Source organism: Vitis vinifera, chromosome 9, assembly GCF_030704535.1.
Source record: "Vitis vinifera cultivar Pinot Noir 40024 chromosome 9, ASM3070453v1".
NCBI lineage: Eukaryota > Viridiplantae > Streptophyta > Magnoliopsida > Vitales > Vitaceae > Vitis > Vitis vinifera.
The window spans coordinates 5,913,430-5,929,021 of record NC_081813.1 but is presented as its reverse complement, the minus strand read 5'-3'; the positions used below and the strand labels follow the sequence as shown (position 1 = coordinate 5,929,021).

The 15,592-nt window shown below is 34.4% G+C and overlaps 2 protein-coding genes across 3 annotated transcripts; one reads left to right on the top strand and one right to left on the bottom strand.

Moving 5' to 3' along the window:
* Positions 1–1,653: 1,653 nt before the first annotated feature.
* On the top strand, positions 1,654–2,973 carry LOC104880256 (UPF0481 protein At3g47200). Its single transcript, XM_010656452.3, has one exon. It carries the CDS (start codon positions 1,654–1,656, stop codon positions 2,971–2,973), a length of 1,320 nt encoding a protein of 439 aa, XP_010654754.1.
* Positions 2,974–4,760: 1,787 nt separating this feature from the next.
* LOC100242878 (uncharacterized) lies at positions 4,761–12,229 on the bottom strand. 2 transcript variants are annotated; one of them, XM_002285342.5, is made up of 9 exons: positions 11,984–12,229; positions 10,201–10,392; positions 7,677–7,756; positions 7,208–7,267; positions 6,776–7,009; positions 6,647–6,709; positions 5,501–5,569; positions 5,141–5,186; positions 4,761–5,047 (listed from the first exon to the last, which is right to left on the bottom strand). In XM_002285342.5, the coding sequence occupies exons 1-9, from the start codon at positions 11,991–11,993 to the stop codon at positions 4,977–4,979; spliced, it is 825 nt and encodes a 274-aa protein (XP_002285378.1). In that variant the 5' UTR covers positions 11,994–12,229; the 3' UTR covers positions 4,761–4,976. The 2 variants fall into 2 exon arrangements, with proteins under 2 accessions (XP_002285378.1, XP_059595517.1); XM_059739534.1 differs by having other exon boundaries at positions 4,761–5,186; positions 11,984–12,191.
* Between the last annotated feature and the right edge of the window lie 3,363 nt (positions 12,230–15,592).

Below are 15,592 nucleotides of genomic sequence, written 5' to 3'. Positions count from 1 at the left end.
ATAGTTTTAAAATAATTTTGAATATTAAACTATTTAAAATTTATGTTATCAAGTACACTTTAAAAAAATAAAACAATAAAACTTCACTTGACACAGTTAATGATATTTTTAAAGCAGTTGCAAAGGTTAGGTTCCGTAAAATTTGAAGGAAAATGTGAAAAAAAAAAATTTAAACAAAAAGTAGTTGAAAAGTAAAAGTGAAAGAAAAAAAATTATATATTTAAAATCAATAAAACATTTTTATATAATACTTCAAACACATTTAACTTATTTTCCATTTTTTATGTAAAAATTAAATAATTTTAAAATATATAAATTTTTAATTAATTTTTTTTTCATATTTCCTAATGAAATCAAATAAGATATCAGCATTTTTTTTTTCTTTCCTTGATACTTTTCAAAAACCGATTTTTATTATTTAACCCTTCTCTATGCTAGTAACTTTTCAAATAGAAAATGAATAAATTATATCTCAATCAAAAGTCCTCAGTAGTCATATATTTTATTGTAATTCATAACTTTTATAACAACTAAGCAAAAAATATTATTAGGTTGCTTCCCCATTTCCAATTCTCAACAAGTTGTAGCTCCATTTTGATATGGAAAGAGTTCATGTTCTCATATTTTTCCACACCTGACGTCCCCACAGCTCCTTCTCTCCCAGTGGAGGGGCCTTCTCTTCTTTGCAAAGCTATGATATGCCCTACAACTCACTGAACAATTCATTCCAGAAATCTACAGCTAATCATCATAGGGTCCCATGCATTACACAAATCACAGGCAATTCTGTGTTGTTCCCCTCAAGATGTGTTGGTCTATATATATGGCTAAGGCCCACCCAAAAAATGGCTGTAACATCAGAGCAGAGATATCCAATGCAAGTGAATGTCATCTTCCAATTCTAGCAATCAAACATCAGAACATCAAATATAAGACAAGTTGCCTATTCTATTCCATCGGCCTGTTCCGTTCTGGCATAGTGATGCAAACAAGAAATATAAACACTCCCTGGATTAGCATTTTCTATCCTCAGAATATTCTCTAACTGCCAAGAAATAGACAGCAAATGCTTAGCTACTTTGTTTCATTCACCCTCTCCTGTTGTTTCCAAGGCGGCATAGTCACTTCCTTTGGAGTTTCAATGCCAAACAACAAGAGCTCATTTTGGTAGCATCCTATCTTGAGTTTTTTATTCTCTAAGTCTCTAGGCAGGTACCAATCCACAGTTTGTGGGGCTTCTCAAATATCTTGCTTGTATTACCACATTCCTCAATCATCTCATTGCAGTAAACACAAACCACTCTAATCATACCCCATCAAAACTGACTCAACCTTAATCTAGACCAGTATGTCTACAGGTGCATGTCGGTGCGCAAACCACCTGAATAAGCGCGTGAGCAGGTTCACATGTTGATAGAGAAAGAGAGATGGATACTAAAACTTTGGGATCTATGATTGTTAACAACATAAACATTGGGATATACGAATATAATCAACCAGGTCATCTTTCCAAATTTCTAAAGATATAAAATCCACTGAAAGCAGTTTGAGAGGGCCATGAGAAAGAAATCACCAGCCATCAGGTTTTCTCAACCGATTTTTTGAGTGATTTTAGATTCATTTTTCTCATAAACAGAAGCAAATTTCAGGTAGATGGAGGATGAAAACATTGCATCAGAACAAAGTGAAAGAAGAGAGGCCAATGGAAATGCAGACAGCTTATTAGCAGCTAGCATCAACGAAAAACTAAGTACCCTTACATCCTTACCATCTCAGTGTTGTATCTATAGAGTGCCTGACACACTCCGCCGAGTAAATGAAGAAGCCTTTGTGCCTCGAATCCTCTCAATTGGCCCTGTCCACCATGGGAAAAAAAGGCTACGAGACATGGAAGGTCATAAATGGCAATACCTTAAGGCGCTTCTCCAGCGAAAACCGGGAACAATGGTAGAACGCTATGTTAAAGCCATGAGGGAGTTGGAAGCAAGAACAAGAGGATGTTACGCAGAGATCATCAAATTTGACAGTGATGAATTTGTCACAATGATGCTTCTTGATGGCTGCTTCATCATAGAGCTCTTCCTCAAAAACAAGAATAAGCAATTGAGGGATGAAGACGACCCTATATTCAATAGAACTATGGTACTCACGGATCTTCATCGTGACCTCATATTACTGGAGAATCAGCTACCCTTCTTTGTTCTTGAGACTTTGTTTAATCTAATTGAGAATACCGACCAAGAAGGTCCTTCCACCTCTGTCCTTGAGCTCACCTATGTTTTTTTCAAATTTCTAGGTCTTCAAGAAGTTTTGATCAGAGACTCTCAGCCTGATGTGAAGCATTTGCTAGATCTATTACGACTATGGTTTGTACCACCTTCTTCAACCAAGTCAACTAGTAAGAGTAAGTTTGAGCTCATACGTAGCGTGACAGAACTGCATGAGGCTGGAGTGAAGTTCAGGATGGGAACAGTAAGTTGTTTGATGGAGATAAAATTCATAAATGGGGTTCTGGAAATTCCACCTTTAACCATTGAAGACACTACTGATTCTCTCCTTGGCAATCTTATAGCCTTTGAGCAGTGTTGCAATCGCTTCACTCCTCATTACATCACTGACTATGTGATTCTCATGGAATATCTCATAAACTCTCCAAAGGATGTTGCGCTGCTAAGTCGATATGGGATCATCAACAACTTGTTAGGTGACAATGAGGGGGTGTCCCATCTCTTCAAGAAGCTGGGAAAAGAAGTGGTGTTTAACAGTGACAAATTTCAATTCTCAAATCTTTGCCGTGATGTGAATAAATATCATAAGACTCGTTGGCATATATGGAGAGCAACTTTAAGGCGAGATTATTTCAACAATCCCTGGGCAATAATTTCATTTATTGGTGCAGTTCTTCTCCTCTTCTTCACATTGATCCAAACTGTGTGTTCTCTCCTTTCTCTAAAGAAAGGAAACAACAAGTAGTCTAATACAACTCAACATTTCTTTGGTATCTTTCCCTCTATTTGCTTTTTGTGATTTGACATAAGGTACTAGAGAAATCGTGATTTCAATCACTATCTTTTCTTTTACTCTTGCTCTTTCTTTATCAAGGAGATGGTCCCAAATAAACAAAAACAGGTATAGAAGCTATAATTGTAAACCACAAACGAATCTATGGAAGCATTGAGCTCTACTTACATCCAATAATATACTTTTAGGATGTTGTCAAAAGTGTTCCCTTTTCTAAAATTTGTTCATCCAATAATATATATTACCCTTGGTAGCTTGTTTCCCCTTAATCAATTAATCTCCTCTGTAAAATTATACATGCCACTGCATCAGGCATCTCTTTCTCACTCCAAAGGGCTGCTATTCTACAATAAGGATTGGATCTTTGTTCTTTCTATGTTACTTGAATGTTTCTGTTGAGATTCTTCTCCTCTTATATGCATCTTTTCAGCACAAACAAGAGAAAAATGAAGAAAACAAAAAGAAAAAGAATACTAGAATTCCTAGCTACAGTTCTAAATCCAGAAGTGCTGACCCAGTGAGGATTCTGTGCTAAGCTGAAGAAAGAGCTAGTTCAAGCATGGAACCCTCCAGCATTTATTATGAGTGCCATCAATTATAATTTGTATTTATATATGCTGCAAAATCACAGACCCGCTTGTCTCTTTTGACCTTGAACTTTTGTTCATTTTGATCCTATATCTCCACACAGAATTCAAGTTGAACTAAATCATACATTATTGATGCTGTTGTGGTCCACTGCTGCAGTGGCCTATTAACTGTCATATCACATTCTTTCGGAGTTCCTTTAGATGAAGGCACTGCATCTATGGATTTTGCACTCTATGTAGGCTAAGAGCAGGGCTGAGTGGCAGGCATCAATAATGGCACTCTATGCTTATTGATCCCAGGCAACAAGCATAAAACAATACTACCATCAGCTCATTAGACTGCCTGAGGCAGTGGCTTGCTAACAAACTAGATGCAATGGATTGAAAAATGCTATTATCATTAAGGGTGAGATTCTGCAACCACAACCTACCCAGAGGGGAAAAACACACACTCACAGAGCCTCAAGAATGACTATCACGCCACTATTTTTGGTTTCTGCAGCCCTTGACATTCACCTGTGTAATATCCCTAGGGGCTACTCACTATTTCTCTCTTACAGCACACACAGAGACAGAAGACTTAAAACTCAGATTTTACCATCTTGGGAGACTGACACCTTACAGATTTGATGCATTACTTGATGAATAAATATTAGTAGTCCTCTCTCTCTCCCCCTCTTCCTCTCCCTCTCTCTCATCACAAGTCACTGGTTGGACGGTTGGTTCAACTATGGTCAAATAGTGATGTCAATATGACATTATAAATATATAATTTCAAACGATTTTGTTAATCTTGACAAAGAGTGGGTAGATTGGTGACAGTAACAAAGGATAAGGAGGTTTGGAGTGTGGTTCTGCATGAAATCTTTTGAAGGCTTTGAATATAGTGGCATATAGAAGTTCTTAAGAAATTCAAATTCCAATCATGAAGCTCAAAACATATTGTATCCGGGAGACTGGAGACATTTTATTTGGGAAGGGACGAATGTTCTAGGAAGCAGCTCCTCTTTTGTTGATTTTTTGGCTTTATTTCCTTCTTCAGTTGCCTTCTTGTTTTCCTTCTTCTGCATAGCTCTCATGTATTGGGACAACTTTGGCCCCAAAATTCAGTTTGGCTATCAGGAAAAGAAAAATAACAATAGCTAAAACTAAAAGGAAACAAGGATTTAATGAATGAATTGCCTACTCCCTCCAAGCAAATAAGTCATGCCATCCAAGTCACTAATAAACCTAAATAAATAACCAGTTTACAGAAATGAAATGAAGCTATAAAATGAAAAATAAACCAACCCATCTACTGAAGTTTCTCTGTTCCAGGAAAGGAAGGGAAATATGCAATAAGAGCATCATTATATCCAACAGGATCTACTGGAGTTTCTTTATACCAGGAAAAGAAGGGAGAATTGCAATAAGAGCATCACCATATCCAACAGGTTCTGTTGAGTGAAACATACAAAAATAATAAGATGAAATGAAGTGAAATATTAGAGAACATGGGTGGAAATGAACTGAAAGATGAACAAACATACCACCATCCTCTCGAAGTATCTTTATGACCTCCCCAGATACGTCAGACTGGAATGAAATTGTGAAAAAAGTAAAATAAAATAATCATCATTTGCAATCTTAAATTTACAGAAAAAGGTAGTTATCTTTTACAGCAGAAACAAGAAAACAGCAGGATGATGAAAATAGAGGAAACCAAGAACCCTCGTTTTTATTGTTGAGAACACAAACAGAAACACATACAATCAAAAGGTAGTTATCTTTTACAGCAGAAACAAGAAAACAGCAGGAGGATGAAAATAGAGGAAACCAAGAACCCTCGTTTTTATTGTTGAGAACACAAACAGAAACACATACAATCAAATGAAAGTTAAGACCCAAACCTCAATTGGAATTTCACCACCAAGCTGTTCGATGTAGCAAAGCACTTGGCCCTCCTTCACTATTTGCTTCTGTTGAATAATAGCACAAATGCTATCAGAACTCAGAAGAAGGTAATACACATGTCATGGCACAAAAAGTGTGATGACATTGCTTATATGAACTTTGTGAAGCACACAGTAATGCACATGACTTGGATTTGGACAGACTATAGCTTGATGGGAAGGGTTAAATTGGTTGGTATTTTGAAAAATAAAATAAAAACTGCATGCTGTCAACCTGAACTTGATCAATACATAAAGAGGGAGAGATGTGCAAACTCAATCTGCCCAGTAAAGAATCTCCCAACCATGAATCATGGCATTAATATTTGTCTATCTTCTAATTTAGAGATCCGAGTCAATAGGCCCATGATAAAAACCAAAGCATTCCACACTGATTCTTTTCTTTTCTGGAGGTAATGATGGCAAAGACTAATCAATTTAAAATAAGAATCAAATCTATAAGAGACAAAGTTGATGGCAGAGAATGCAACAACTCGTTCCAAGCAAAAGAATCTAAATTAGGAAACCTGAGCTGGAGCTCTGTTTGAAAAATTAAGAAACAATAAGGAAACCAAAAACTAAAATAAATATTGCAGCTTCAGAACCAGGTTGATCATAGAACTTGATTTGCTATATTTCCAAATTTTGCTTAGTCCTGTTCATATGTTACAAGGTGTTTACTAACTACATAGAAATGATGTGTTTCCATTTTGTCTTCAGACGCACTTGAACAAAAGTTTGTCTATGTAGTGGAGTTCATAAAAAAAATAATTAAAAAAGAAAACTAACAGAAAGAGAAAACAAATTCATATCCAAAAAGGATAACCGAATTACTCTTTTTAAATGCATAAATAATATTATTTTAAAAAGGTGAAGGAAGATGGAATCATTTTAAATGCAAAAAAATTTACATATATTAAAAAAAATATTTAAATGCCAAATAAAAAGATCCATTTAAAATGATGATGAACAAAACAAAAAGAGAAGATTCCTTTTCTATTTGTTTCTGGAACACCAATAGGCATATAAATTAACACCATCTCTATTTTCCTGGAAGATGAGGATATGTAGTTTCCTTTTACTAAAATATCAGCAACTGGATACCTCTTTACATGATGGAGGTGCACGCTTCCCCTTTATCGTCCGAGATCTCCTAAAAAACCCAACCTGCATTATATTTACTTTTAGTGCCAAAATTTTCAGGAAATAGAAGAATTTAACTTTAGATCTCACCTTTGGAGACTGAAGTATCATCAACCCTTCATCTGCAGCCCTATCAAGCAGTGTCTGACTTTGTCCCAACAAAAGTGCTGATTTTGAGATGGGCAAGGATGACATAGAGGCTGATCCATTTAATTTGGGTGCCTCATCATTCAGACTGACAGTGACAGGAGTGGAACTTGGGGGAGGTGTCGGCTCAATTTTCCCAGCTAAGTCCCTCATCATATACAGCCGAAACCCTCCAAGCTAATGAGATGAGTAAAAAAAAAGACAGATTAGAAATGGAAAATATTTAAAATCTATAGACCATATTTATGACTTTAGTACAGGAAACCAAGGCATCAAACTTCTATGTACAATACAAAAAGAGAGCCATGACCTATAAATAAATTAAAATATACAACAAACAAGTAAATTAATAAATAAAGAGGATTAACTACTTACTTTCAATTCAAACTCCGCTATTGAAGTAGTATCACATATTTCTGAGAGAAGAGATTCCACCTGCAACACAATAGAAGTAAAAAAATATGTTTCAAACTTCTAGACACATGACACATGTGCAGCAATATAGGACAAGTCTCTATATGAATGTATTTATGTGTGGATGAAGCCTGCTTTTGAGAAACTTCTGTCTATTTATCCTAGTGGTGAGCAGAAGCCAGGTAGCCCCTCTTGCATGATTGGAAAATGAGAACAAGCTGTACTATGGTACAAGGAATAATTTCAAATTCTAAAGAAGAGTGTTTTGGCAATGATACAAACTCTGGCAGAAACCTTAAATTTATAGTAGTCATTTAAAAATTTGGGTATTCTCAAAAGGTTGTGATTTATATGTGGCACCAAAAGAAATTGGATTTGCAATTTAGATTGTAAACAAGGTAGACATCACAATTAATAGAAATGTACTCACTTCATATGCATTTGGAGTGAGTTGGCTTGTCAAACCTGAAGATTTTGTTTCTTCAGAACCATCTTCTAAATTAACAGCAGCTGCAAGTCCATCAAAAAAAGCATGAGGATATCAACTAGATATACAACTATACTAACAGTTGGACGCTGCTTTTATAAAACTGCTCACTATGGAGTTTCTTACAATAACAATATAAAAGATACAATAACAATTTTTTTATGCCTGTAAAGAACTATGAAATATTATTCACTCAACTAAACTCAAGCAAGTCTTAGTTGCAACTTGCAACCAATAAGGGATCAGTTACATGAACTCTTTTTTCAATTCAGCTATCAGATAAAGAACAAAGCAAAGGAGAAAAAGACGTGTTATTTATGAAACAAGGAAGAACAAAAATGAAGGGAAAAGAAAAGAAAAAGGGAAAAGGGGAATCCGTAAAATTTCAGAATCTCATGCTAAACTGGGCATGCCATTCTTTTCTAAGCTTGAAGAGATCATATCAAGAAAAAGACAGCAATGATGGTTATCAATGGGTGACTAGATCAGAATCTTGGTCATCTCATGGTAGGTTTCCCAATAGTTTCTCCATAAAGCAGAATGATAAATAGAATCCTGAAAGTACAGAGGTCATAGCAACAATCAACAATGTGCCAGTATAGAAAACTTGACTTGATAGGACTTTTCAAATCCCATTGATGTTTTGGGACAGGTATTATTCATCAAAGATTCCTATAAGGTAGTGAAAACAAAGGAAAGTAAACCAACAAGCACAATCATCACATATAAGATTATGCATAGTGATAATCCAAGTATCCACCAACCTGACAAACATCGGCTATATTAGACTCATGTCTTTGCCTATTAATGTTATTCTTGGTGTGGTTTTGGGAGGAGATTTTGTAGTTCAACCGGAAGTGAAGTATTAAAAGAGCACATCTTTAGAAAAAAACCTTGATTAATTTTATCAATTTTTATCAATCATTGACGATTAAACCTGACTTACCCTTGCAGCTTTATAAAATTAAGCATACTTATCTGATCCTGGCAGCATCTTGGACAGAGAGAGGTTGGGAATCTATGGAGAAAAGGGAGGCAAATGGACAGACCTTTTGAAAAGCAATCAAAATGAAAACAGCCAAAATCAAAGTTCTATTTCATGAGCAATGGGTTTAGAACTAAGTTTTGGTAAGATGATTGGTGTGGGAGGCCTGCTTTGAAATATTGCTTCCCGAATTTATTATATTACTGCCTATAAAAAGGCGTAGGTAGTTGATTTACAGGATGAGGAGGGTGATTGAGGAAACTGTTCAAGCTGGAATTGGAGGAGTTGTTTTTGCTACATATTCATTCTATTGTAGTTCATGGTGAGAGTAAGGATGGGCTCGACTGAAGGCCCATTAAGAAAGATGTGGGGTTCTTTGTGAAGTCATTTGCATATCTATGATCTTGAGAGCCTTTGTCCATCTTTAAGTAGGAAGATGTGGGATTCTTGCACTCTTTCTGAGGTTGGCTCTTGGTTTGGGAAGAAGTATGGAAGAGAATTCTTACAACCAACCAGCTCAGGAGTAGGGACTGATCTCTTGTTAATTGCCATTGTCTTTGCAAACCAAAGAAGAAATGGAATAACCATATTCTTACCCATTGCAGGTGTGCAGGTAGTTTGTGGTCTTTGTTATTCGCCATATTCAAAGCATCTTGGGTTTCACCTCATTGTGCCTTAGTAAGGTTGAAAGAGAGGCCTGAAGGATTGCCTTTTTGAATTTTGACCAGCATGAGTAACTAACTAGAATTGTGATTGTTTTGATTGCTACTAGTTAGATATTTGTTCAGTATGAGTAATTAACCCACTAGAATTGTTTGTGCAGCACTAAGAGATGGTAGCACACAACCATTGACAATGATCCAGACCAAATATACCATCTTGTGATGATTTTTAAATCCTTTCCAGATTCTTTAAATATTAATTAAATATTGCAATATCATGAGTTAGAACACCCATATATTTATTTAACATGTTATGTTGACTTCTACCATGATATAGAAGCAAAAGGTCAAATGAAGAGTAACAGAGTTCGCTGAAACATGTGAACTCAATTAAGGATCATTTGCCCTTCTTATAATACATTATAGAGCGGACCAAAATACCAAGATTATACCTAGGTACAATACCCAAATGTCACTTTGACCTTGTTAACAAACAATAGTCAGGCCAAGTTAACACGTTTTCACCCAATGGCAAGAATTCTCATGTAGTGGCATGCTTACATGCATATGTTTCAATATTTGATTCATTTACGGTGGTAAAATGATCCATAAGGATTTAAAGTTTGTGTATGGAAGACCAACTATGGATTATCAAGAGAAAGCTAGGAGATATACATACATACATACACATACATACATACATATATATATATATATATATACCAAAAAATTATAAAAAATAAATAAATAAAAAATGCATAAGAAAAAGGGGGAAAAAACCAAAAACAAAAAGACAGATGGATCAACAAAGAGCACTTACATTCAGCTTCTGACGATGAACCACGACACAAAATTATTGCCTTCTGTGATCGTTGCGATATCACCAAACCTGAGTTATTCAGTGGTGTCCACGCAGTAGAAGTCCTTATGCTAAACCGTGATTGTAAAACACCAAGTCTTGTTCTAACCAAGTCCAAGTTAGAAATTTTAATACTTGGAGCTCCTAATCCACCTGAAAGAACCATACCACAAGTGATTAAGGTATGCAAATAGGGCATATTCTTTCACTTGCTTTGCATTGGCATTGACCCTAATTGTTCATCTGTGCTCCCAATGGGCGGTAATGACAAACATTGCATCAATTAATGATGTTGGTACCATTGCTAGTAAGTATTTAACCTTCAACAATTAGAAAAGAAAATTAGATAAAAAAAAATAAAGAATTTGACATTACACAATATGATAATGCAGGATGACTTTGACATGGACTAAACAGAAAGCTAGATTCTTTCATGGTGTGACCATCATAAAATTTATCCACGGTTCTTATGAAATTCTTTCTCCTAGTTCATCCAAATCCTTAATTTTCTAGAATTTCTTTTCTCCAGCTACCGATGCAGCCATGCTCTCAAACTCATATTATTAGACTCAGAGGATTCCTTGTAAGACTATTACACTGTTCAATACTAACTTGAAATAGGTTTAATAGTTAATACGTTAAAAGTTAGTCCATTACCTGGCAGTGCAAGCCACAAGGCACTGGCTTTTCCCAATCACCATTTAATATCTTTTGATCTCTTCAAAGACTTTAAATGATACAGGAAGTCGCCCATGATATTCTGTCTATTTCTTGCTCAAATTTTCATCTATGGTACAAGATTATTCTTTCGTACATCGCTAGTTCTTTACCAAATACAAGGTAATAAAAACATATGCCGATACCCTAAAACCTTGTCGTATATCAATATTTTGGCTTTATAACATTTTCAGTTGGCAGAACTGGCTTAGACCAACCATTTGGCAGAACTGGAAAAATGTCTCTTCCACCTTTCATTCATTGACAATCAACATGGTTGCTCTACAATGCCACTTAAGGAACCTTAGCAACCCCCATATATGAAAGAATGGGGATATATATATGCAGTTATAGAAATAATAGTTTATTTACTAAACCAATTCAAAATTGATTTTTGCCTGTCAATGACACCAACAAATATACTAAAGCTGGTTCCTGTCTGTACAATTGATTCAGTGATATTCTTTTAGGAATATAAATTGATATGGAATCACTCAGCTCATCCCATATCTAAAATTTTCAGGGTTTTTCACATACTGATGCATGGATTCTATTACATGGGTGGATCATTTGTGTCATAAGAGCGTTTAAAGCTTACTAGTTAGAGAGAACGGGTCTTGATGTGTAGTTTCAACCATTCAAAACAGACTCCAAGAATAAACAATATCGATGAAGTTCATGAAGCAATGTGTACATGCAAAGATCCAAACCATAAAATTAAAATGCTTAAATTAAAGGGACATGACCATTATTTAAGCATTGATGTTCTGGGTCGGTCTCATACTCCCAAGATTCTAATAAAAATTAAAGAACAAAACCCAGAAACCCTTACCCCTCAATCTCCCAATTTCAATCAAAATTCCAATCCAACAGCAACAACAAACACAACAATTCCATTGCAACACATTAACAAACAAGTAAAACGCAAAGAGAACAAATACCCATTTTCAGTTTGCAACACAATCACAGAAATAAGTAAGAAAGCAAAGTGAAATTGTGATCATAAGCAAGAATAAGAGAAACCCACATGAAGCCATTGGAATAGTCAAAGTTTTGGGGAAGCAAATAGCGCAAGTGGGCGATGAAACTTAAGAAGAAGCAGAGCCCAGTTGAAATCTGAAACGGAAGAAACCAAAAAGATTACAGCTTTATGTACATGTGGCTGCTAGCCTGCTACGCCCCCCTTCAAATTCCATGTAGGCGACAGCACGGTACAGACTAACGCTATATCTTCCATCAGTTCCATGTGCAACATTTAATGGATCACTTTTCCCATTTTGCCCTTTCTCATTTTCTTATATTTTAAATCACTACTAGTAGAATACGAATACCTACGGTGCACATGTCTGATGTTGCTTGTCTTGCTTTCACAATTTAATATTTAATTTTTTATTTAAATACAACATGTATTTATTTTGTCATAGACATGTAAATTTTTAGTTTTTTCATACTCATTATAAAATATCAATAATTTAATATTTCAAAAAAAAAATTCCTGAATTTATTATATTGAAACTCGCATAAGAATTTACTTATTTACAGTTATTTAGAATTTCATAAGAATTTACTTTTTTTATAATTATACAAAATTTACTTTTTTATCGTTATTCAAAATTTTCTATCTATCATTATTTTAAATAAATTTTTTAACTTAAAATTTATTATAATAACCTAACAAATTTGTAAAATATTATTTAATGTTTTAAAAAAAATCAGAATAATAAATCTTTTTATATAAAAGATCACATATAAATTTATTGCTTATAGTTAAGCTCACATGTGACTTTTTGCTAATTATTATTATAAAATTCTAAAGATTACATTTCTATAATATTAATAATTTAATATTTAAAAGTTAAATTTTAATTATTAATTTCTAATAGTTTATAATGATTAGTATCATTTTGAAAAATTCAATTAACAACTCATATACATGAAGCCCCTCAACGAAAAGAGATAATGTTTCTAAAGATAATTAATAAGTGAATTGTTTTTTATTAATGAAATAATTTAAATTAAAATTAGGAATTCTCTATATATATTCATTATTAAAAAAATAATTTGAAAATAAATTATTTGCTTTAAATAATTTATAAATAACTTAAATTAATTAAAATAGTAAACTAAAAAATTACGATATTAATTAATAAATAATATTTATAAATAGATAAATCAAATATATTATTTTGAATTATTATATAAATAGATAAATTACTATTATATTATAATAATATTATCTTTCATGTTTATTTAAATGATTTATATTTAGTCATATATTTATATTTATTTATTTACAAATTGTGATTTAATTTCATAAGAAGAAGTATCAAGTGATAAGAAGTGGATTCAAGCAATGAATGAAGAAATCCAATCAATGAAGAAGAAGAACACATGAGAGCTAACTAATCCACCGGTTGAAAAGAAGCCTATAAGTGTTAAATGGATTTATAAGACAAAATATAAATATGATGATAAATTTTATCGGTTAAAGGTAAGATAGATTGCAAAAATCTATAAATAGAAGCCAAAGTATTGATCATTTTGAAGTTTTTACACCAATTGCTAGAATACCATTCATATGATAATTGCACTTGCAACTCAAAAAATATGAAAAATTCACCAAATGGATGTGAAGTTAGTTTTTTTTAATGGTGTACTTGAAGAAGAGGTTTTTGTTGAACTACTGATTCATGCCTAATTGGCGTCTCAGCTGATTTATGTCCAGCTGGTGCTCCTTGGATGAGGGAGTAATCAACAAAATTTATAACCTATAACATCATATACTAGGGTAGCAAAGAAAAAGCTACTATAGTATAGTGGCTCTGGGATCGTTCACTGGGAAGGATTAGCAAGCTTTCAATGATACCAATTCAAAGTGAATTGGCCTTGTTTCATTTCAAGGTTAGCTTAAGAAATAAAACACAAACTTTGATTGGTAAAGATTTAGACTTAAACTAACTAACACAATAAGTAATAAGAATAACTTAGGAAGAGAAACATTCCTTGGAGAGTCAGGTTCACTGGGGTGGTTCCTCATGCAAAAGACATAGCTCCGGTCAGATGGTTCATTTTCTCGCGTTAGAGATTCAACATATAATCAATTCTCTAACCGGTGTTGTACAAATACATCCTTCAATTAGATTTCACTTTAATTCTCTCACTGATGCAACTTGCAATGGTTTAAGCCTCTCACTAAGCCTCAACCATTCAAGGTGATCTTTAACCTTGGATTACCCGTCAAAAGCTCGCAAGAGATAACTAATGGATGTCTCCTTGGAGTCCAAAAGCTTACCAAGTGTTGGCAATTCCAGAAAATTCTACCTTAAAGTCACCTCCCAGAGGCTCGCAAGGGGTAAACTAGTGCATTTCCATGATTGGAAATCACTTGCCTTACCAAGTGTTGGCCCATGTGACTCTAAGGTGTTTTAAGTTAACTAAAAACATAGAAATCATTAAAGGATTTCACTTCCTCTTCATTACTGGCTAAAACCACAAAGCTTTGCATTCTTGCACTTGGAACCTTCCCCGGCAACTTTAGCTCCAAGGAATTAGAGGTTTAGTTACTCATTCTCTGGGGAAAACTCCTCAGAGAGTTCATAACTTAGTAAGAAAATAAAAATACAAAGTGAGAAGGTAAGGCAATACAAAGAACTGAACTTTACTTGCTTACCCAAAACTTTACAAAAGGATCTCCTCTCTGAGAACAGGCTCCCGAGAGGTATATATATGAACATAATATAAAACTAATTATTACATAGATATTTTCTTTTTTTTACTAACTTAAAAGCTAAGGAATCTTGTAATTGGTGGCTTACAAGGAGTATTTTGGGATTTAGACAACAAAAAATCTAATAGAAAATATCTCCAAATGTCGGTAGCAAATATCGGGATGCTCCAGGAACCATTTCGCAAGAGAAAATGGTGTCTGCGAGATTTCGCAGGCACTCAAGAAGGGCTGCGAAATCACTTCGCAACAAAAAGCTATTCTCGCAGGGCTGCGAAGTTGGCTTCCATCTTGAGGTTCTCAGCTTCCAGCTTGCGGCATATATCAGGCACCTTCAGAAGGAAATACACCCTACTGTACAAAAAGGCTGCGGAATCACTTCGCAACAAAAGGGTGATTTCGCAACACTTTGGAAAATGCTTCCTTCAACTTGGAGTGATTGGCTTGCAATGGCTGCAACTTCTTCGTTTCAACTCCGAATTGTGCACCGTTTGAAGCATTGGATTGTTGACTTCCTGAGCTTTGAAATGGTATATAGAATACATCAATTGGACTTCATAAAGTGCTCCAAAAGTGGCTACTACGACTGTCATCAAGAATATGCTTCATGGCAGATTCTCTTTACTTTTTCTCCTTGCATTCCGAATTTACTCTTGGCAATTGACTTCCAAGCTTTGCCCAAGATTCCTCAACATTCTCCTCAATCTTGAATTGCTTTGGTGATCAAATTACTAACAAAAACACCAAAACTTACACAAAGTGATTAAAATTGCTTTCAAGGGTCCTTAACATGTCAATTGAGTTAAAAGGCCAAAACTACTACTCAAAAGTGTTTAAAAAGATTAATTATAAGCTATCAAATAACACTTTTTGAGTAGTAATCAACTACCGTTAGAATGTATTAAGAAAGAG